Source organism: Phragmites australis, chromosome 10 (assembly GCF_958298935.1).
Source record: "Phragmites australis chromosome 10, lpPhrAust1.1, whole genome shotgun sequence".
Classification (NCBI taxonomy): domain Eukaryota; kingdom Viridiplantae; phylum Streptophyta; class Magnoliopsida; order Poales; family Poaceae; genus Phragmites; species Phragmites australis.
In genome coordinates, this window is record NC_084930.1 from 5,741,532 (window position 1) to 5,764,502 (window position 22,971).

The following is a 22,971-nucleotide window of genomic DNA, read 5'->3' on the forward strand; positions in this document are numbered from 1 at the left end:
ATATGGACTACAAGTGGTACATACTGAAAGGGTGGGATACACGATACAGCCAAGCCGGATGCGATGACGGTTCATACGCACTTTTTAGTAATAACACACCTCTAATGCTTGTATCTTATGATGAAGAGACTTATTAAACTAATGAATACGTTACGTTTTTATTTGAAGTGCCATAAGTAAGGTTTTGACACCGTTCTTTATATATACTATGTTTATCAGTTTCTTAAGGTAAACGGGAGGTACACAACGAACCGGGAGGACGTAAGTCATAATTGCGCTTGCACATTTTTATTTGGTTCTATTTCTGTTGTTAGTAGTGTTTTAGCTCTTTTAGTTGTGTTTTTATTTCAGGCACTGATAATCGAATGTACCCACACCTCGCTCAATGATGAAGATATCTAAAACGTCCAACGTGACATATACCGGTTCATAATACACTTGTCATTCACAAGAGTGGCATGTTCTTTGACCTCATAGGTGAATTAGCTAGTCATCCGAAACTTTGTGAGTGGGACATGAAATAATACTTGTGTTAAGTATTTAACTTTAATGTAAATTGGCTTGTGATGTAAAAATATTATACTTATGAATATTATTAAATTTGTATTAAATATTGACCTTGTGTTGCTTCAAATGTTGTTGAAATTTGTCTTGAAAATATGTTGAAATCTAGAGGAAATAAAATATATGCTATGTTGAAATCTGTCTTGAAAATATGTTAAAATCTAGAGGGAATAAAATACATGCTTAATATTAAATTTTGAATGAAATGAATACCACATGTGAGTTCTTATGTCGCCTGCCTGTGAAAATCTACATATCTACAGGCAGATGAGAAAGAGACCGATAGGCCTTCGATCACAAGTGGATACGTTAAACGTATGTAAAAATGGATTATGAACCGCTTCTAAAAATAGTTTTGGTAACAGTGGTAGCCACAACCAAATGATGATCGGGCATTCTCTCTCTGAGGGGAGACCAGAATGAAAAAGCATCCTCCCTTCAGGAAAGAAAATACATGTAAAGATCAAAGATTATAATGGGGAGTTGAATGAGTGTTTGCTTGCGAGAAAGGAAGGGGTAAGCTGAATGCATTTAGTTTAGGCCGAGAAATTTTAAGGGTGAAGCATTGCATCTTTATAGCATCAAAGACGATGACCTGGAATGATTTCCTAATTTCCTATGACAGATTTCATACAATGCAGATTGGACAACATCAAAGCTTTTAGTACTGTCAGCTAGGAAGAACCAAGTTCTAGTGGGAATGCTGTTCCTGCTCCTACATCCAATTTTTACTTCATTTTAAGGCCCAGGGAGGGCTCAGAGAGGTACCTTCTGAGTTTTGATTGTGACCTGGCGTTTGTTGGCAATGACGTAATGTACATATATGTATAAGAGGACGGACTCCAGATGATGCGCTTGGTTTTGTTCTGAAATTCAAAGATAATTGCACTTCATTACCTGATTATGATACGAATCGTAAGTTTCAAATTCATGCAGTATATATGGAAGGCTTTCTTTAGAATTCCATTCCAAACCCGACGGTTTCGTTGTCACATCATCATCATTAGATCGAGGAGATTTTATCCCCCATTTCCCCTTCGTTTGCTACACTTTGAGTAAAATCTCAAACGCTCAATTCAGGATTCCAGCAGCCTTGTACGATTCAACGGTGTCCCTGAGAGTCTCCTCCACCGTCCTGAATTTCCTTCCAGGGTCTGCAGCTTCTTGGAGCTGACCACCTTTTCGTCCACAGCTTGCACAAACCTGCAAATGACCATCACCAGAATCATTAGGGTTTGTAGGTACATCAAAAATGTTTGAATAAGTTATTTTATTTTTTATTTGAGTTTAAAAATATAAACTTAAACCACTTTATTTTAGATTATAAATATTAAATTTGATGTGGAGCTGAGAGTTAAAACTCTGTCAAATAACATCCATATATACATATATAATCATGTGCGTGCAATATGCACTATCTGATAGAACTAATGTGTTCATAAAGACTCTTACTCCTTGGGGTAGTTCAGCTTCAGGTCCGGAAGTAAGCTCTTGACGATGCCAACCACTTCAGACACCTTCATCGCATACGCACTGCAGATGTGCCGACCGGACGCCTCCGGGGTTTCGTACGTCAGAATGAGAGCATCGGCGATGTCGCGGACGTCCACCATGTTCCTCATCTTCTCTTCGGCGGTTTCGCCTGCGCAAAGCACAAGATAGCACGCATGCATCAATGTACGTATCAAGACGATGGCAATGCTAGCATGGGTTGATCGATGCTTATCAAATCTCAAGCAGTTGTGCCCTGTACCTGTGATCCTGCATATGTAGATGTTCAGCAATGCGAAGGCACACATGCATAAACACCTACCTTTCAAACACATGACGTGGCGCAAGCTGCTGGTGTTCACCGTGGATTGCAGCAGAGGCCCAAGAACCGACGGCGGACAGACAGTGATAACGTCCAGAAGCCAGAGCGTTGCGGGAATGGGATCCCCGACTTCACCAACTGACGTGAACGGTTGGATTTAAGGCGGACCGATCAAATGTGATGCTACAGTACCAATACTACAGTTTTTAAAATTATGGTACTGTTTATCTTCTTATATTGTACTGTTTATCTGTGATTTTACCGTACTAAGATGTCAGAGGATTTCGATCCTCACGTTGCGTTCGACCATCGTTTTGGAAAGGCAATACCACATCTGATGACATGACAGTTCACGAGTTTGAAGCGAGTCAAGGTTGAGAGATCAACGGCTGAAGGTGTGCTGAATTGAGCTGAAGGAAACAGCAATTTTTATGGCCGCAAAAGATTGGATCGAGTGCCATGGATGCACTTCACCTCAGTGGTTCTGCAGAAGGCCTCGTCCGACCAGCAGTCTTCGTGTCGACGACGGCGCCATCGGGGATCTTGGGGTCCATGCTGACCGCGCCAACCGACGACACCACGACGCGGCGGACGTTCGCCTCCCGGCTGGCCTCGACCACGTTCTGCGTCCCGGTCACCGCCGGAGCCAGTACCTCCACCTGCACGCATGGCACGTTCATATACATATGCATGGACCAGGCCGGCCACGCCATGATGAGGGAGGGCAACTGCATATGTGGTTCTCAGTTGAATTTGAACTGGTAGCTGTTACATACGTCGGGGTTCGTGGGGTTGGTGGCCGGGCCGGGGCTGGCGACATGGAAGACGCCGTCGCAGCCGGCGACGGCGGCCGCCACCCTGGCGTAGTCCAGCACGTCGGCCTTGAACAGCCGCAGCCGCTGCCCGGCGCCGTCCAGCGCCATCAGGTGGGCGTTCTTGAGATCACCTGCGTTATCGATTACACGCACGGTGAGTTTCTCTGATCCCAACTGCGGCAAACGGATCGTGCAAAGTCGATCAAGGGGGACAAGATCAGACCGCGTCAGTTGCCTTACTTGGATCCCGAACAGTCCCATGCACGGCGTAGTCGCCTCTGGCGAGGAGGAGCCGCGCGAGCCACGAGGCGATGAAGCAACTAAACGAGCTTATCTTCGTGCTAGTAACTTTTTCATACGAATACAGATGGAGATGATCTTTATTGAAATTTGTAAATTTCGATGAGATCTATAAGTTTGTAGTTAATATTTTTTTCATTTAAAGTATTTATGTTCAAATAATTAATAGAATCTTCACCCTAGCATATCAAGCACTCTAACTTCTCCGATTTTGTATCAACTTAACTCCTTCTACGAGAGTGTATTGTTGATTTGTTTGTTGGGTCTCTAATGTAGTTGAGTTTTCAATATATGGTGTGCGCAAGATTTCTGACTTGGGAGGGTGCGAACTTAGAAGAGGCTGGTGAAAACGTGGACAGTGGAAAATGAAGGAAAAATTTCATAGATCAACCAAGATTGAAGATCACTTCTTCAGGTTATTGTGTAGCATTTGCACCCCTGTAAGTTCACTATATCCCAAATCTCCTTTTCATTACTTGATTTCCTAGTTTTACCTAGAAAAGTCGCTAAAAATCTAGTGAATATTACCAAAGTACAGACGGAAATGTTACCAAAAACCAATGGAATGAAGATAGTAGAACTGAAGGGAAGAACAAGATGAACCAGGATTCGGTGGTTTCTCAAAATGTTGAATGGTAAATCCAAGTTCCGTGCTTCTTAGCACTTCTTCTATAAATCTTGACACGCACACCTTTCTAAAAAAATAGAAAATAAGATTATGGAAAATTCAGAAACATGTTTCAAAAATCAACAGTAATATTACTTGATTATGAAACTGGAGAACTGCAAAGTAACCTTAGCGCCATATTTACACCAACAAGCTTGGTCCCTTTTCATGTCTAAAATACTGTTCACCTCAATTCTCAAGTATGTATGTACAAGACAACTCTGATTTTCGAAATGCGAAGGCAGACATACAAGACAGGACTCTGTTTGCTCAATCCAGGATGCCTGCAGCCCTGTAGGATTCAACGCTGTCCCTGAGTGTCTCCTCAAACGGCCTGAATTTCCACCCCAGCGTCTCCAACTTCTTGGAGCTGAAAATAGGCTCGTCGCTCACTCGAACAAACCTGCCATTGGTTTCGAACAAAATGCTCATCAGGACACAAGGCTTACCGACTGTTTTTTTATACTGATTTCACAAGGCTTACTTGTTGGCATATTTGCAAGTCGGATATGAGCTCTTCAGTAGGTCTACGACATCAGACACTTGTATCTGGTGTGAGTTGCAAATGTACCGTCCAGACGCCTCCGGGGTCTCATACACCAGGAGCAGAGCATCGGCGACATCTCGAACATCCACGAAGCTCCTTAGTTTGCTTTTCACCTCACGATCTCCTGCAGAGAGATCATAAAACAACCGCGTCAGGCAGGGGCCCATTTGGATGTGTTCAGAACTGGTAAGACTCGAGAGCAGAGACCTTTGAAGCAATCAACTATGACCGAGCTGCTTGCGTTCAGTGTAGGTTGTAGCAGGGGTCCGATCACCAGGGACGGGCAGAGTGACACAACATCCAGTCCAGATCTCTTGGCGTAGTCAAATGCCTCGAGCTCTGCTAATGTTTTGGACAGGCAATACCAGTTCTGACAGAAGAGAAAGATGGGGGACAAAATTAGAATGTGTGAAAACCATATGTCCTCTTATTAGGTATGATATGTAAAAGGTAAACTCTGGCTCAAATCACAGAATTGCAGTACAAAACTGGCACTTGAGATAACTACAAAATTCCAGCCTCAAATTAAACAGCGTCCCTTTCAGATCCCTATCAAGTATCTACTACTGTTGCTCGATAGCAACAGCCAACTAGCAGAAGCTGTTTGCACCGGTGTTACTTAGACACCTATATCTGATTTTTTTTCTAAATCAGACACCCGAATTAAGTCGGATTTCGACACCCGTGATTCTGAGTTGCATTTCAAGTGTAAAAATTTTCTTTGCCGAACTAAACATCCAAATTCGAGTTAGATTCCGACACATGTGTCCGTATCCAATAACACTCTTTGCGCAATTTTTTTTAGGCCATGTTTGGAGCGCGGGAATTTCCCCGAATTCTAAGGGGATTGAACTGTTTCACGTGAAATTCGTGTGTGCTGCTTAGTGCTTGGAGGAACGATTAAGGTATTGAGCTTTTTATCACCTCGGTGGTTCTGCAGCAGTCGATGTCGGACCAGCAACTTTCGTCCATGACCTTCTCGGGCCAGTGAGGATTCACCATTATAGCAGAGAGAGACGACACCACGACGACCCTCTTGACGTTGGCCTCGGAGCACGCCTTGAGGACGTTCATCGTCCCCGTCACGGCGGGAGCAAGCAGCTCAACCTGCAACGCGACGGTAAAGTATCAGCAACAATTTTTTTAAAGATAAAGGTAGGAGCAACATGGAGAGAGAAAGCAGCAGCAGCAGAGAAGGGTGAGGTGAGGTGCCTCCGGGTTGGTGATGGCGGTGGTGGGGACGGGGGAGGCCACGTGGAAGACGCCGTCGCAGCCGGCGACGGCCGCCGCCACGCTGCCGTGGTCCAGAAGGTCGGCCTTGAACAGCCGCAGCCGCTCCGCCGCGCCGCCCATCGCCGCCAGGTGCGCGTTCTTGGCGTCGCCTGCGCGCAAACCGATCATCACAACTACACACATCAGTTCACCAGAAGAGAGAGAGAGAGAGAGAGAAGAGGTGATTCCGCCGCAACGTCAAGAGCAACAAGTTACCGGGATCGCGGACGGTGCCGTGGACCGTGTATCGGCCGCCGGCGAGGAGGCGTTGCACGAGCCACGACGCCAAGAAGCCCCCCGCGCCGGTCACGCACACCGTCGTCGTCCTCCTCCTCCTCCCCGCGCCTTCCATTGCTACGTCCGGATCCACGAGTCCCTCGTCTGATTTTGGATCACCAGAAGAGAGGAAATCTTAAGGCCGCTGGTTTACTAATTTTCTAATCACTGGTGGATTTGTTTAGTGGTGCCGAACATTGATGGGGAGCTATGGAGCTCGTGCAAATTGTGCGAGTTGACAAACGCTAGCGACCTGGTGCTGCGGATTGCGCAAGTTGACATCCTGCGCGAGGATAGCGCGTACCGGGCAGAGCACTGGGTGGGATCGTATGCTCAGAGTATTTCTGTACGCACAGGTGCGCTGTGCACACGCACGCGCGTCGTCTTCTTCCCTGCGCTGGCCATGGCCTCCATTGAACGTCCCTTCTTGAATGCTTTTTTCTTGGATTGAACACCGCACGCATCTGGCCGCTGGCGTTTTTGTAGCACCGCGGTGCACGTACGGTCTGTCACTCAGCCTGTAAGAGATCATTCGCAGCGTTTGCTTACTTCAGGTATGGCATCAGTGCATGATAGTACACGTGCATAATAGTACAGTTCTGGCAATGATAATACGCCACAAGCCATAATATCGTCAGCATTGGACAAACTTTTCTTTTTAATGCCAGCATTGGGCTACTTGTTTTGGTCCAAAACGCACACAGATAAAACAGTCTAAAAAATATGGTGCTGAACCTCTTGTTCCCCACATCATTCCCTTGTTGAATCTTCACCGACATGTTCTGTTTCACTATTTACATGAATCTATGTTGGAAGTTCAGCTCCACTGTTTACAGAACCAGGAAGAGGTTGGAAGTAACAACATACGAAGTGGTCCCAGTTGGATGCTCAATTCAGGATGCCGAATCCTCTGTAGGATTCGACGCTGTCCCGTAGTGTTTCTCTGACAGACCTGAAGGTCCACCCTAGCTTCTGAAGTTTCTCCGAACTGTAGGTAATGTTGTTTTCCACTTCCACAAAGCTACAAACCATTGGAAGACAGAAGAAAAGTTCCACCCAAGTCAAAGAGAGAGTAAAACTGAAGGTAAGCACAAGATGAACAAGCATTCTGTGGTTTCTTGAATCGTTGAACAGTAAAATCCAAGTTGCCCAAATCGTGACGAACTGAGGATGCATGCAGCGCTAAACACCACATTCTTATCAACATGTTTTGTTCAGTTGACACTATTACTTGCCAAATGGTATGTGCGTAGGCAACACATTGAAGAATTATTTAACGACATGAAAAGGCAGTGGATTTTTTATTGTACACTAACTCAGTGACAAGTTATTTATCGTTCTCTTGTTAGGACATACCCTAATTATGTATTATAGATGGACATAGAAAATTCCGCTCCCACACTGGATCAGAAAAAATTGTAGGGGAGGACAAATTGTTAGCTTACATGTACAACAAAACAAAGATGTTTGCTGAGGGACTTACTTTTTGGGATAAGCGTAAGTCAGGTACAAGGTCTGCAATATGTTTATCATATCAGATACTTTTATTGAGTGTGAATTGCAGAGGTATCGTCCAGATGCCTCTGGTTTTTCATATGTGAAAAGAAGAGCACCAGCAACATCACGAACATCCACTAGATTTCTGAGTCTATTTTCAGCAGTTTCACGATCTCCTGCAAAAGAAAAGTATTAATTTCCGCAGAAAAAGCTTGATCTTAAAGTGATTAAGTACTCTCAAGCCATTGAATAATATGTAAACCAAGAGAAAACTAAGATAATAATGTAAAACACCTACCTTTTAAACAAAGGAGGATTTTACTGCTCGATTTTACTGTAGATTGCATCAAGGGTCCAATTACCGGTGATGGGCAAATAGTTACAACGTCCAGCCCAGTCTTAGCTGCATAAGCAAAAGCCTCACGTTCTGCCAGAGTTTTGGAAAGGTAGTACCAATCCTGCAGAATAACAACTCCTAAGATTTCTTTTTAAGTAGATAGTCTAGAGCACAAAGTTATTTAAATCACAAACAAACACAAGACCAGCAATAATTTCTGTGTTAGTGGAAGACCATTATATGAAACCGTAAACTTTCTGTTGAGCATGGCTTAACTTCTGGAAATGCAAAGAGAAAATAGAGGTAGAATGCATGAAGAACTTTGGAGTCAGAACCAAATTTCAGCCTGTAGTAATAACAAAGGGTTCCAAAACCATACAAAGGAGATAAAAAAAAGTGCATCATGGATATAAGGCTATGCTAATCAATTCAGCATCCAATATACGCTAAAAGGAACATGGAGTTTAAACTTTACATTCGTTTCATAAGAAAACGATATTAGCGTTTGAAGACAACAATTGCTCCTCATTCTATAATTAATTGCTTGTGTAAAGGGTCAAACTATATAACCTCATTCTTTCTGCAGTACTCATCTGATTAGCTGTCTTCATCAAAGACCTTACCCTTAGGCCAGTTAGGATTGTTGGACACGGCTACAATTGAAGACACCACAACTCGCCTAACTTTTGTCTCATAGAAAGCTTTCAACACATTCAGCGTGCCTGTTACAGCAGGAGCTATGACCTATGCCTGTAAAACAGTTTTTTTTTTTTTGCGAAAGACGCACAAAGGAATACAGTACCATAACAAATGCTTATTTCCAGAAACTAACTGATTTCTACTTATATTCGTATAACAGTACTAAGCAAAGGTAAAAACAACGAATATTCAATAGTTGTCATGAGCATGGGACCAGATAGCAAAGCTACAAAGATGCTACACGGAACACAAATGACAAATCAAGTGATAAGTCTGCTGTCGTTAACTAAGCTTGTAGAAAAACACAGGTATCCTTGAAGGATGTTTAAAATGCTGTAAATCTCACGCATATTTGTAGATAGTCAATGAATTCATCATGTCCCCTATGAACTAGAATTGGTCATTAAGGATGACTCTGAAATGTCCATGGTATCAAACTAGATCCATCAGAATTACACAGAAGGTGAAGTAATATTCTAGCTAGCTTGGAAGCGAAGCCAGCAATAGCATCAATTGCATTCTAGTAAATCACTGTGCTGATATGCCCCCATATTTGACCTCAAAACTCTAAAAAAATTATGAAATAGATATTGTTGACAAATTCACCTCAGGATTGGGAGACCGGCCAGTGGGGACAGGGCTCACGACATGGAAGAGACCCTCACATCCATCAACTGCTGATGCAACACTATTGAAGTCCAACAGATCAGCTCTGAGCAGCTGCAGCCTCTCCCCAGCACCTTGAGATGAGCATTCTTGCTATCACCTAGAGGCTAGAGCACACACAAAATATATCACCACCATGTATAAAAAATTTCTTGGTCCATCATAACTAAATAAAACTTTTAGTCCATCATAACAAAAAGAAATTTTTGGTCTGTTTTTGTTTTTCAGGCACTGAATTTATTCAAGCCTGCTATCAGTGTTCTTTTCCTCTTTTTGCTTATGTGTTTCAGGATTTTTTATTTGAACTTTACCTTATCCTTAATGCAAAGACGTATAGCTTTCCTGTATATTCTCGAAAAAGACATGTATACTATGCTAGAAGCTTTCTGAACCCTTTCTTCAGTTGTTTGAGCTTGTATCTCGTTCAGGCTAGAACCTGTGTGAATTTTGTTTTACATCAGTTGTTTCTCCCTAGCTTGCTATGATCATATGAACAGTTCATGCTATCACTTTGACCGATATGACACGCAATTACTCCTGTGTATCCTCGCCCGGGGGGGGGGCGCGGGGGGAGTGTTGTATCCAAGTAATTTTAGAACGTCAAAGAACTACTAAAGCTAGAATCTTCCAATTGTTATGATTCCCCCTCAAGACAATACATTCCACTCAACGAGGTATCACAGACCTTGTTAGGGTATCAAAATCTGGAACAAGAAAGGCTTCTTTCAACTTCCAAGAAACATTCCCTTCCAAAAGAAAAAACAAAATACAAGAAACGCAGATGGTCAGTTGGCTTGATTGACCTCTGAAACCTAACAACTGTGGATCCACATTCCCAAGTTGGCTTGCCTGCATCCATGGAGACAGGTTACGGAGGAAAGCTCGAACCCGAGTCAAACTGCGGGCATATAATTACATCTGTCGGATTAGACTGAAACAATATATGCAGGCAAAACCACGTTTCTCTCTGAGATTATACACATCCACCAAATAGAGATCCATTCATACCGGCAACTAATCATCCCTTTAATGAGTCAATCTGTGTGTATGTAGTGCTATTTATTTGATTGACTGTATGTGTTCAGTTTGACTTAGAAAAAATTATGTTTGGTGGTCGTATAAAGATATATTGCATAAGATTGAAAATAAAAAAGCAAGTGCTAACACAATGTTTATTTTACATAAATACACTCGGTAATACTTAATTTAGCATATTAAATCTTAATCCAATTTAAAATATACTAATATAAGTTAATACTCACTAATTATATATTAATATCACTATTAACTGAGCCAAGCCAGCCAAAAACACGAATCATTTCCGTTTTCATAGAGCTAGGCTCGGAGGAGCATTTTGCATGGGCTGAATGGAAGCAACAACCAGACAACCAAACAGCCTACATTATATCTACCCATACGAACCAACTCTTGTGCAGGCAACTAAATATGCCATCAGAGGAATCGGTTCCTCTGGCTTTACAAGCTAAACAGTGATTTACAGGCTAATGATGTAGCGTGGGGTACTGTTTGTAAAAATATTGGACTGTTTTTATTGTAGCACTTCATTCATTTTTAATCCAATGGCTAACCGCGGACTAAAATCATGGTACTATGCTAGTCTGACTTTGCTCTTCCGCCATCAGGGTGTGCCACCTCAGAAGTACGCAAACCATCTAGATTATTATTTAATTAATTTTGTTTCTCTTTGCCTCAGATCGGACCATCCTACCCTTTTTCTCCATTGGCCCAACGCCACTGCCCGGTGCAGCCGATCGGAATCCTTTATAACTGTAACTAGCAACTGCAGAGAGCTACAATAAAATATATTAGGACTCTTTCTCAAATATCAGATAAAAATCAACGGATCAGATCAGATGTTACAGTTCTTCTACTCACATTTTACTGTTTCAGTTGCTACAGTAAAAGTAAAATACATTACCTTCTCCACCGCAGAGGATCGCTGTCCTAGTGCAGCAGCTATCCCGCTCCTGGTGCTGGCGCCTACTCTAGTTGCCTGAGCGGGCACAGGAGCTAACGGAGGCCAATAATAGGATCACGGTCATATGGTCCACCTACGTGATAGTTAAAATGACATATAAATTTAAGAGATGTTTAAAAATATTTTAAATTTGTAGATGTAAAATTAAACTAAAGTTTTTATGAGTGAGTTAAATGAAAACAACGCTATCATGTCAATGAATTTTTATAAAAAAAATTAAAAATACAAAACTTACACCCTAACGTGGGGAGTGCTGTCGGCTCGTGCGTGACGGGCCCTCCTCGCGCGCTAATTAGCAGGCCGTCACTTCTGCATGGACAACATTCACAAAGCCCTGGGCCGCTATCCGTCCTCCCCAGGTTTGCACTTTGCTGCCTTGATATCAACTGACCTTGATATCCAATATGGGCTTCATTAGTCCCGGGGAATTTCGGCCTGTCGAGATCGACGTGCCATTTCGAGCAATTATACTACCAGTAGATTGCTTTTCCTATAGGCAATTAGACACGACAACATTGTCTTCTCCTAAAGAAATGACTTTTCCTTTGCAAGGGGGACACACCACGTAGTCACAACTATGTTGTGCTTGCTTATATATATACATACATCCTTCTGCCTGCAGTTGACTGTCAACAAAATAAAGCACGGACCCATGAAGACGGATCACTATATCATAGAGAGCTTACAAGCAGCAGGGCTATTATTCGTCTTATTTTGTTTTTCATCTTGCAGTCTACGCAAGACATATATAAAGAACTGCAGAATAGACCATCTCGTATGAGCAGTTACTTTTCTTCGATTGAATATGTGCGTGAGAGAGAGAGATCCACACACGACTAGTGCTAGTGTGCTACTATGGTACTAGAATTCGGATCATTTCGTACCGTTGCAGATGTGACGGTTGAAATTCCGTTAATCCCCTCAGCAGAGATCTGCATGGTCGACGGGGATTTGGTCTCAATTTAGCTCAGATCCACCGTAACACCGGTCAAGCTCATTTGTGCTCTAAGGAAATTATATAGAATCAGGTCTTTTAAAAGATTATCTCTCTTAATATGACATGTGTTTTTTTTTCTCTTCTACATGTGCTAGTCGTTACATAAGAAAAAGATAGTATAAATCAAATTCTTATATATCTTCTTGTGAAGGGTTCTATAGAGTTTTTTTTCCAAGCACGCGGGCACGCAGGTACCCCAACTAGCCAGATGCCTAGATCTCACAGGCGCAAATCATCCAGCAGCGATGCTGCTGCTGGGCTCGGAGCTCCCTCTCCAGTCGGCGCAAATGGACGCGGCGGTGGAACACTAATCTAACCCCTCGGCGGCAGTAGGATTAGGGCCCTGATGACGATAAGGTTTAGCGCGCTTTTCTAAGGGAGGGCAGGGCGTGCTTTAGTTTTGTCGGGCACGGCGCACTTTTCTTAATGATCCCGCTGATCTGGCACCGCGCCGCGCACATGGGCTTCGCCCCCGGGCCACGGCACGGCGCCGCTCCGGGCGATATAATACGCCGGCTAACCGGGGCACGTAGGCGGTTAGGCTGCCGCCTGATCGCCGGATTAGCATCGACGACGCGCGGATTTGTCGGCGTCCAAGGGGATGGCAAAGCAACCATGTCGCTGCCGACTTGCTCTTCTGATGAAGTGTGATTGTGTGTACTCATTCTATCATCGAAACAATAGAACAATGTGCTGCATACTAACCTCGGTCATTAGGTTTGCATACTGCATGTTGCTGGCTTACTTCAAAATATATGTCTGGATCAGTGAGTTGGCTTAGGGCCACTTGTACTCAGGTATATACTAGTGAGCAAGATAATCCTATTGTAGGACTGCAGATTTTTATACCGTGGGTTAGCACACAGCATCAGCAGTAAAGTTTTGTTTTAGCTAGCTCCAAACTCAGATAGACCAATCTTGTCAATCAAGCCACCTGACATGTAAATCTCACCCGATCTTCATTCCTCGATTAAAGAAAAACAAGGTTCTAACGGGAAGTATCAAGTGCTAAGGATTGGAGCACATTATCACATCTCCTCAAACAATTTGAACTCTTAGTTGAACTAATTGATACATAGAATCCAAATATTTTGAATTTGTGAACCAGGTATGATGTTTTTAGCAAGATACGATAGCAGTTCACGTCAAGATCTGTGGGAGCCCATTCATATGTAAGGCCTCGTTTGGCAAGGCAAGAGATGATCGGGATTGGGGCTCAATCCCGGCCACTCAGGGGAGAAAATACACAAGTGAAAATTGATCTCGGCACGGACGATAAATGCATTTGGCTGCGGCGTGGATAGGGAAAAACCCGCCCCAATCTGCACCAATCAACGGGAGAAATAGGCATCCCTAGTTGAGGCCGGGAATGGGAAGAGCTCGCTCTCACCGTCTCGCGTTTTCGTCATGTGTGCGATGCTCGCCTCCCAGGTGATTCTGACAACTCTCCTCCTCGACGGCTGGTACTTCTCTTACCCTTCCTCCTCTCTTCCTCCTCCCCTCCTCCTGTTAGGGTTAGACAACCATCCCAATCTACCATGATTAGATAATCCTGTTTCTATTTAGTCTTGCTCCATTATTATGTTATCTTTTCAATAAGATTTTTAGAGGGCAGCACCGGGTGCCTGCTTATTTTGAATTGAAGTTGCAGTTGAAACTAATTCCCTTTTTATGCTCATGCCTGCTACTAGTAGATGGTTGTATCATTTGAAGGTTGGGTTGACAGTTTTTTTTTTTACAATAATCCTAATTTCCAGCCATATTTGCAAGTTATGGTGCCCTAGATAAGAAAGCAGAGTTGCAGGATTTAGTAGTGTTGATTTCAAGACCGATATAGATATTATTTCTGTAAAACTGCGCTGTTAAATTTGAAGATGAGGAGAGACCATGTACTCAATACATATGCACATTGAATAATCGGGTTTAGGTCATGCAGAGTTTTCTTTTCACCCGCTTGAGACACTTGAGTCATACACATTGCATTTAGGAACCATGAAATACTTGAAGTCATATGTAAGTATTTCATGTATTATCATGTGTTCATGTATGCGCTTGCATGTTGGTGTTTTCTATTTTACTTCTTTTTGGGCTTATTTTCCAACTTTTTAATTTTCTTTGAATTTTCGATGATTTCCTTTTACTGTATTATTTTTTAGACTATTTTTGTAAAGCTCTTGACATTGTAATGTTATGCACTGAGTGATCCATACTATAAAAATTAAGTCGTGTCCTGTTTGTAATTAGATTAGTCAGTATACATATGTATTTGTGCTGTACGAAATTCATGCTAATGTCAACACTACCAAATGATGTGTTAGGAACCAAGTGACCAACAAATTGTGTGAGAGGGGATTGGGTGATGGGAGGGAATCAACCCAATCTCCCCTTGGGTTGTTTCTCCAATGGATTGTGTTCTCCATGTGCCAAACAAAGCCTAAAGAGGCTACGAATTTTGCCGTTCACTGTCTTCAACCAGTTTTCAGGGCTGGGATCTGATTTCGTTGGATGGTCTTGTCTGTGGATAGAGATCTTCTGATACGTGAAACTGGACGAGTGAGTGTAGTAACCACTAGTTTGATTGGCGTGTCTACGCCGCGCTTGTTTTTATTTTGCTGTGTAGAGCACGACAAAAGAAGACTTAAAAAATTAAATTCACAAATTTTGTACATTTCAATATTTATTTATAAAATTATTAATATTAAATATATTAAATTAATTATAGAGAAAATAATAGTACTTTTATGCATGCATATAGTTTTAACATGTATGTGAAAGTAATACTAACCTAAAAAAATTTATTTCATATTTTTTTGAGTTTTAGATATTTTTCTTTGTATTTTAGATTTTTTTCAACTGATTTATTAATATAACTTATATTCATTTCGACATTTTTCTAGAATTTATCGAAAAAGAAAATTACATATATATATATGTATACACATATGTATATTCCGCCACATTAGAATATAGTATTGATACAGAGTGAAAGTGTGAAACCTATCCCTCGCCCGCATGGCGCAAGTACGGAGTGAAATGTCGCAGGAAACGGGCGCGGAAGATGCGACGACTGGCCGACGAACGTTACGGGAGACAGATTGGCCGATGGGCGCTTGCGCTGCACCGCGCGCGACACGTACTCGGCGCGGACGACGGTGTCGCGCATCCGCGCAGCACACGCGCCGTGCCTCCTCGCTGCGCCCCACCTGTACGGCCGTCACGAGGCGCTCCATGCTCTCCTCTGCGCATGGATACAACTAGCAGCAGCGCAAAGTGCAAGCGGAAGGGACGTACCAAAGCTGCCAAGCAGTCTCACCTACATCTCTCTCTCTCTTTCCTATTCTTCAAGATCCAAGAAGAGGAGGCAGGAAGGCAAGAAGCTGTGGAAAACTACTGTAGAGCAGGTGGCAGATTGGAGGGTACGTGCATGGCCAGCAGCAACAAGTGGTGGCAGGCGCCACTGGACTTCCCGCCGCCGCTGCCGCAGCACCAGCAGCAGCAACGGCAGGCCGTGTCCATGTCGGTGCTGACCACAGCGCCAGCTGCCACGGCTCCAGCCTCCGCGGCCACCGGTGCCTCGCCGGAGGGCAAGCAGCAGGGTCAGCAGCCGAGCGCAGCGGGGGCCATCGTGCCGCTGCGGAGGCCGCGTGGGCGGCCGCTGGGATCCAAAAACAAGCCGAAGCCGCCGGTGATCATCACGCGCGACAGCCCCGACGCGCTCAACTCGCACGTCCTCGAGGTGGGCCCCGGGGCCGACGTGGCGGCGTGCGTCGCGGAGTACGCGCGCCGCTGGGGTCGCGGGGTCTGCGTCCTGGGCGCGTCGGGCGCGGTCGGGGACGTCGCCGTGCGCGGCGCGGCGACGCCGCTGCGCGGGCGCTTCGAGCTCCTCTCCGTGACCGGCGCCGTGCTGCCGCCCCCGGCCCCGCCAGAGGCGTCCGGCCTCGCCGTGCTGCTCTCCGCCGGCCAAGGCCAGGTCGTCGGCGGCTGCGTTGTGGGGCCCCTAGTCGCCGCGGGGCCCGTCACGATCTTCGCCACCACATTCGCCAACGCCGTCTACGAGCGCCTCCCCCTCCCCGACGCCGCCGACGTCGAGGTCAAGCCCGACCTCTCCACCGCTACCTCCACGGGGCAAGAGGCGCAGCCGCAGCTGCCATTGGCGCCCTCCCAACCTCCGGCCATGGGCGCGGCCTACGCCGACCACCGCTCGCCGCCATACCCGTGGGGAGGCGGGGTATGAGCAACATTCACTAAGGAACTAGATTTTGTCAAGTTAATTGTTGGGCAAATACTGCATGCAACATGCAAGGAATTGAATCAATTGATTCATTGGTGCCCTTCTTGGGCTCTTGTAATTTCTTTCTCCTTCAATTTGTGATTTTCTTGTGGAAAAATGGAGTGTTATGACCGGAAGGAACCAAAGCTCTCATGCATTGAGCATTAGATCAGCAGGCTGCTTGGAAGTAAATCAGGCAGACCAGGTGTTTTTGTGTGGTTAGTCGAGGTGAGTGTTCTTGTTCAGAAGCTTGGTTTGTACTTGGAGATCGATTTTTAGCTTAGGCAGATCAGTGAAACTCATTTACTAGATCACCTTATTTCTCTTATTTTTGGTAGCACTTGCCTACATTTGATTAATACACTGACAAAAATTGGGATTCCGTTTTTAAGATGTGCGGCTTTATGTCTCTAGCAAATATTGAATTTCCCATTTATGTTTCTAGTGTACATTCTTGTTATCTACTTCTCTAAATCATTTTTTTAACACAATGCATATCTAAAATCGTGATGTGTTTCAATTTTCAAAAGCAGTTCATTTGATTTTCCTGTTATTTTGTTGGATATATATCTCATATTTCCTATGTTCTTTCCCTTGGTACAGTGGACTTTGTGATTGACCTTGCAAAATGTATGCACTTTGCCTAGCCCAAATCCTAGTTAGTATCTTACTACAAGTTTGTATCCATCGAACCTTCATAGCTCACATTATAGTCTCTTTTGAACGCAGAAATGTAAAAGAAAGCGTAAAAATAGAAAATGACAGATGGATCTAGCACAAATACATGCATAAAACAAAAGATTGTAAACATAGAAATTACCATTTGGATGGATCCAGTAGAAATGCAAGCACAGAATAAAAAATTGTAAACACAGCAATGACCATGAGGAATTAGAAGAGAGAATTGAACATTTCATTGGACTGGGCTTAAAAAATCATACGGAATAACAGGAATTAGAATAGATAATTGAATTGTTTTCCCCATAGATTTGGACATTATGTTAGAATTCATCTGATTTTTTTTTGGAAGGAATGGCACATTTCAATAAATTAAATTTCATTAGAATGTTGTCTCATACCTTTGCTCAGAAGCGCTTCATAGGACATTTTTCTATAAGATTTAATTCCCTTGAATTTTTCTCATTTTCCTTTTGCTCTAAAGAGGGCTTAATTGGTGATCAAATTTATTGTCACTCGATGAAACCAATGGAACATGTATTCCATTTTTCAATGCCTCAATGGTCAGTATGCATTTGCCTCTCTTGTTCTCGCCTTGCATGATACTACTACCAAGTACTTATCCTTTTTTTAGCACCCTCGGTATAGTTGATACCAGATTCGCCACCAGTGTGTACCATGTATTTTCTCCTCTCTTTGTCCCCCTTTTTATCTTGATGTCTATGTTTCAAACCAATAGTGTTTTTTTTAACTAACAACCAATAAAGCTTGATACTTGTGAACTGAGCTGAACTTGGTTGGTAACAAGTGTAGGCATTCAACCTCACCACCCAGAGCTGCTCTCCAAGCTGGAATGTTCTTTCCAGGTACTCTCATTTCGCTCCATTGTAAAGCACCATAGCCTGAATGCTTTGTAAAGAAACAACAGCTTGCCACTGCCATTGTTTACCTGGGTCACTGTGTTCTGTAACTTTACAGTACACAAACAGTATCTTAAAGTAAAGACAGAGGTGCCCCGTAGATGGCAAAATCTACCGATCGAACCACAAAAAAGCCTAAGAATTCTGATGAGTGATTCGAGGAGGGCGAAAGAAAGCAAGGAACTGGCCGAAGATGCCATTGGTGGGTTAAACTACAAGGAACCGACTGTGCCCTAGACACAAGAAAGGAAGCCACAGCAGTTATGGTGTCTGGTTTTGTCTTGCTGTCTTCTGTGTGTGTCTCTCTTCTTTGGGAGGCTGGCTGAGCTAGCCGTGCATGGGGAAGACCAGAGCAGAGAAGATAGGCCAGTGCAGTGCTGGTCTGCTGTAGGGAGGGGAGAAGTGTCCGTAAGATTTGATCCCGCAGGGACCCAGATTGACTGCAGGATCCTGCAGCTTTATCGATCTCTCACGATTTCACTTCCTCCTTTTGCTTGCAAGCAACTCTTTTGCTTGCAAGCATCGCTTCTTTGTTCTTTTCCAAGTACGAGTCTTGGTACAGCCATCATCGTGCTCTACTGCGCTCCGTGCTGTGCAGCGACGAGACTCGATTTTTTTAATATTATTTTTATGTACGGATATTACGGAAATATTATCGAAAATGAGAAAAATTTAAAAATAATAACTATTCGTCTAACGGTTTGGGAGAAACATGTTTCCATCCTACCGTACGACGAAAACATTATTTTCGTCAAACTGTATGATAAAAATAGGTGACGTGCTGCCAACAGAAGGCTTGTGGGTGTTTGGCTGCAGTTTGGAGGCAATTTTCGTCAAACGGGACGGCAAAAAATCCAGGCCCCTTCTATCACCCCGCCCCTGCGCCCGCATGGCTGCACCGCCTCATTTGCCTTCTGTGAGTCGCGCGAGCGAGCAGAGGGGGCGAACACCAACAGAGAGGAGAAGAGAGAAGAGAAAAGATGAAGAAGGGAGGAGGAAGAAGGAGAGAGGTAGGAGAAGGAGGAACAAGGAAAAGGGAAAGATGAAGAAAAATCATTGAGGTAAAGCTTTTCTTTATAATTGTGTTTTTAGATGTATGTGTATCGATCTATGTGTATTTAGATTGAATTAGGGAGTAGAAAAATCATTTGTCGTTTGTAAATGTTTATTTTAGGTAGAAATCTTTGTATTACATTATTTTATATTAGGTTAAGAAAATAAAATATATGTGCATGTAAAAATTAGATATCGGTACTCTAGTTACGATGATATATGTAAAATTATATTATAAGATTGTATTATTATACGTTACACTAAAGTACAATATTTATTGAATTATTTTTAACTTAGAACTAGTGATTTGCAACAGAAAACAATAAAACAAAGAGGATCTAAAAAGAAATGCAACACCAAATATTTATGTTAAAATTTTAAAATTCAATGAATATTATGTTTTTAAAAATTCGCAAGACTCCTAATATCAAATGATATTAATTAATAAGCCGTTGCAAATTAATTATATTAAATTTGTTGGTGCTAGTAATATGTTTATTTAATAATGATATTTTCGTTGTAGATTTAGGACAGTAATATGGATTAGATTTTAGGCAACAAAGACTATAGTACTTTTCATTGTAGGACCAGAAACGATGGGTCGGTATGACCATTGCGTTAGTTAATTTTAAGGTAGTTGTAATGTATGAATGTAATTTATTTTTATTTCTAATTGATATATTTTTAGTGACAATTATGTTAAACTCTATAAATCTTAGAGTATTATATGAAAATGGTTAAACCCGTAACGGTCTATCAGGTGTTGATTTGAGCAATTTTCCATTTACCATCCTTGAGCACCTAAACCCTGAGGTTACAAGGATGAAGGAAATGAAAATGTGGTTCACCCAATACTTTCAGCTTGACCCTCAGATTTATTCTGTTACGGTGCAATGCATGTGGACTCGTACATTAAATCTAGTTTGTTGGAAGTTAAAATCGGTGTATCAGATGTACAAGTGGTTGAAATAGTTAGAGTGATGCAAGTGATGTCGGACTGAGTTCAATATTCGGATGCAACCATGTCCAAGAGAAACAGATGATAGTAGCAGTGCAGCAACACCAGTGAAAGAAGAGGATACACGTAGGCATGCAGTGTCGACGGAGGAAGTTGAACAAATGCAGATGACTGAGGAAGAGGTTGTTGTACATAGGCGGGTGGCAGAGGTTGATGAGGGTCAGGCTGATAAGGGGAGGAAATTGAAGAAATCATTGCTGAGCTCGAGAATGTAGACCGTAACACAATTCATGAGGAAGAAGCTTTATTAGAATCTGTAAATATAGATGAAGATGATAGTGATGATGAGGATGATGAAGACGATGACTGCTCTAATATTGTTATCCTAGAAGAATGGAACTTGCATGACAAAGCGAGGATGCAAGTTATAGATAACCATGACTCTCCTTGGAATATGGTTCAAGTATGATTCACCTAAATTAGGTGTTCCCCAATCGGTCTGAAATGAAGGATGCAATGGCACGGTGAGCAATGACATCACACAGAGAGGTATTTGTTGCTATCTCAAATCTATGAAAGTACAGTGTCAAGTGCAGAACTTCTGGATGCAGCTTTTATGTTCATGCATACAAGCCGAAGTATTCGACCCACTGGGTAGCCTCAAGAGTGGTTCAGCACAATTATATGCTGGAAAATATTGGTCGAAAGCACCACAACCTTACTGCTGCACAAGTTGCAAATGAATTATTCATTGAGATTATTCAGAAGTAGGACATGGAATGCTCATTCATTCAACGATCAATATTACGACAGTTCAAATATGAGATTACTTATCAAAAGGCTTAGCGTGTAAAGCAAAAAGCCTTGGAGAAGCGGTGGGGTACATATAAGGCTTCTTATTGCAACCTAGCTCGCGTGCTTGAAATTCTGAAGGTCAGGAACCCTGGCACATACACTGCTTTTAAGGAGACTGAACTTGATGAAAACCAGCCTAGGATTTTTCAGTGTGCTTTTTTCTTCTTCTTTAGGTTAGTGTATTTAGTCCTTCCAGCATTGCCATCCTTTACTTTGCGTGCATGTGAAAGTGCATCTAGCCCCTATGTGTGATTTTGGTAATTAATGATAATACCTATGGACTAACAATGGTTTTGAGTTTGTTAGTAAGTTGTTCCATAGGTGATGTATGGATGAGAGATATGCATGAGCTCTAGGTAAATGGGGAGATTGAAAATGCATCAAGATGAATGAGCTCTAGGTGATGCTCGGGTAAGTGATGACAATGCCTATGGACTAACAATCATATTGAGATTTGCTATTAGGTTATTTCATAGGAGATGCATAAATAATGAAGTATTGATTCTTTGAGAAATGCCATGAGTTCAAAGAATTGCATCAAAAGTCATTGAGATTTTAGTGATGCTCATAAGAAGAAGAAGAAACTCAATAAGACTGGCAATAAGCTTGAAGGCTAAGTTACTTGTGGAGATCAAGTAACTAAAGGTATGACTTGTCAATAGAGTTTTATGAACTAACCCGTGTGCTATGTGTTTAAGAATGAGTGGGGTTAGGTTCTATATGAAGATTGACAATATGCATGAAGGCTAATAAATTACTTGTGGAGATCAAGTAACTTAAGGTATAAATATTGTCATTTAAGTTTTATGGACTAACCCATGTGCTTTGTGCTTGAGAGTGAGTTGGGGTTAGGATCTATAAGAAGGCATAAGTTGAATTGAAATCACATATACCAAGAGTGAAGAACAAAAGTGGACTTCATATATGAAAAAGTGAATTCCTTGAAGATGTCGAATACAAAGTGGTTTTCTATGGCAAAACGGTGAAGGGCAAGCAAGACTCGGCTGCGATGGACTATCCGTGGTGAAGGGCAAGCAAATGGCTTGGCGCCGAAGGACCAATGCGGTGGTGAAGAGCGAGTAAAGGCTTTGCGCCGATGGACCATGCGAGGTCATGGGAAGCTATGGATGATTCACATCAATCATATGAAGAATCAAGAAGAGATGGAGTGAAGAATATATGAAAGTTGGCAACCCTCAAGGTTTGAAAGAAAAAAGCGGTACTTGAAAGTTTTTCAAAAGCTCAAAGTGGTTCAAACGAGTTTTATCTTTGAAATTGAGTGTAGATATGCCGCACTATTAAGAGGGATACAACGTGAGCTAATTGTCGCGTCTCAGTGCTCAAGAGTTCTCAACCAAATCCAAAGTGAGAGTTTCTTGTTAAGAGTCCGAAGCGGAAAGTGTGGAAGTGTCCAAAATAGATTTTGGAGTGTTCCTAATTTGATCCTATGTGTTTTAGGTCATGAATTCAGTTGGGATGTGTAGCCCTCTGAATAAGCTTTCTATGGAGTCCAAAATCGTCAAAATCGGACTCCGGGATAAAAAATTATCGTCATTTTTCGGAGGTCAGCTGTGCTATACTCGGAGACTCCGGTGAAGACCGGATTCTCCGGTACCTGGAGTGGCCGGAGACTCCGGTGTAGGCCAGATTCTCCGGTAAAGTCCAGAAAAGAGCCTAACGGCTAGTTTTTGAAGTAGGCTATTTATACCCCACTCACCCCATCCTTTGGGGCAGCTGCAAGGGCACGTAAAGAACATCCTCTAGAGCCAAAAGAACCGCTCCCACTCC

At 42.8% G+C, this 22,971-nt stretch overlaps 3 protein-coding genes and 1 pseudogene across 4 annotated transcripts; 1 reads left to right on the forward strand and 3 right to left on the reverse strand.

Annotated features, from left to right (window-relative positions):
- Window positions 1-1,635: 1,635 nt before the first annotated feature.
- Window positions 1,636-4,298, reverse strand: LOC133931126 (cinnamoyl-CoA reductase 1-like; annotated as a pseudogene).
- On the reverse strand, window positions 4,229-6,485 carry LOC133883678 (cinnamoyl-CoA reductase 1-like). The gene is made up of 6 exons (XM_062323055.1): window positions 6,195-6,485; window positions 5,919-6,088; window positions 5,631-5,813; window positions 4,914-5,076; window positions 4,644-4,830; window positions 4,229-4,562 (listed from the first exon to the last, which is right to left on the reverse strand). The coding sequence occupies exons 1-6, from the start codon at window positions 6,328-6,330 to the stop codon at window positions 4,430-4,432; spliced, it is 972 nt and encodes a 323-aa protein (XP_062179039.1). The 5' UTR covers window positions 6,331-6,485; the 3' UTR covers window positions 4,229-4,429.
- Window positions 6,486-6,659: 174 nt separating this feature from the next.
- Window positions 6,660-8,834, reverse strand: LOC133883680 (cinnamoyl-CoA reductase 1-like). 2 transcript variants are annotated; one of them, XM_062323056.1, is made up of 4 exons: window positions 8,712-8,834; window positions 8,050-8,209; window positions 7,738-7,927; window positions 6,660-7,275 (listed from the first exon to the last, which is right to left on the reverse strand). In XM_062323056.1, exons 2-4 carry the CDS (start codon window positions 8,096-8,098, stop codon window positions 7,143-7,145), a joined length of 372 nt encoding a protein of 123 aa, XP_062179040.1. In that variant the 5' UTR covers window positions 8,099-8,209; window positions 8,712-8,834; the 3' UTR covers window positions 6,660-7,142. The 2 variants fall into 2 exon arrangements, with proteins under 2 accessions (XP_062179040.1, XP_062179041.1); XM_062323057.1 differs by having other exon boundaries at window positions 8,050-8,154; window positions 8,659-8,834.
- Window positions 8,835-15,727: 6,893 nt separating this feature from the next.
- Window positions 15,728-17,081, forward strand: LOC133883340 (AT-hook motif nuclear-localized protein 27-like). Its single transcript, XM_062322636.1, has one exon. The coding sequence runs from the start codon at window positions 15,874-15,876 to the stop codon at window positions 16,681-16,683; it is 810 nt and encodes a 269-aa protein (XP_062178620.1). The 5' UTR covers window positions 15,728-15,873; the 3' UTR covers window positions 16,684-17,081.
- Window positions 17,082-22,971: the final 5,890 nt, after the last annotated feature.

Bases quoted from the DNA above. Each gene is read 5' to 3' on its own strand.
- LOC133883678 (XM_062323055.1), bottom strand. From the start codon at position 6,330: ATGGAAGGCGCGGGGAGGAGGAGGAGGACGACGACGGTGTGCGTGACC. The intron at 5,077-5,630 runs GTGATAAAAAGC...CTCTTCTGTCAG, and splicing joins ACTGCTGCAGAACCACCGAG to AACTGGTATTGCCTGTCCAA. The intron at 4,831-4,913 runs GTCTCTGCTCTC...ATCTCTCTGCAG, and splicing joins CATAGTTGATTGCTTCAAAG to GAGATCGTGAGGTGAAAAGC.
- LOC133883680 (XM_062323056.1), bottom strand. From the start codon at position 8,098: ATGCAATCTACAGTAAAATCGAGCAGTAAAATCCTCCTTTGTTTAAAA. The intron at 7,928-8,049 runs GTAGGTGTTTTA...TTTCTTTTGCAG, and splicing joins AATCCTCCTTTGTTTAAAAG to GAGATCGTGAAACTGCTGAA. The intron at 7,276-7,737 runs GTAAGTCCCTCA...AATGGTTTGTAG, and splicing joins ACTTACGCTTATCCCAAAAA to CTTTGTGGAAGTGGAAAACA.
- LOC133883340 (XM_062322636.1), top strand. From the start codon at position 15,874: ATGGCCAGCAGCAACAAGTGGTGGCAGGCGCCACTGGACTTCCCGCCG.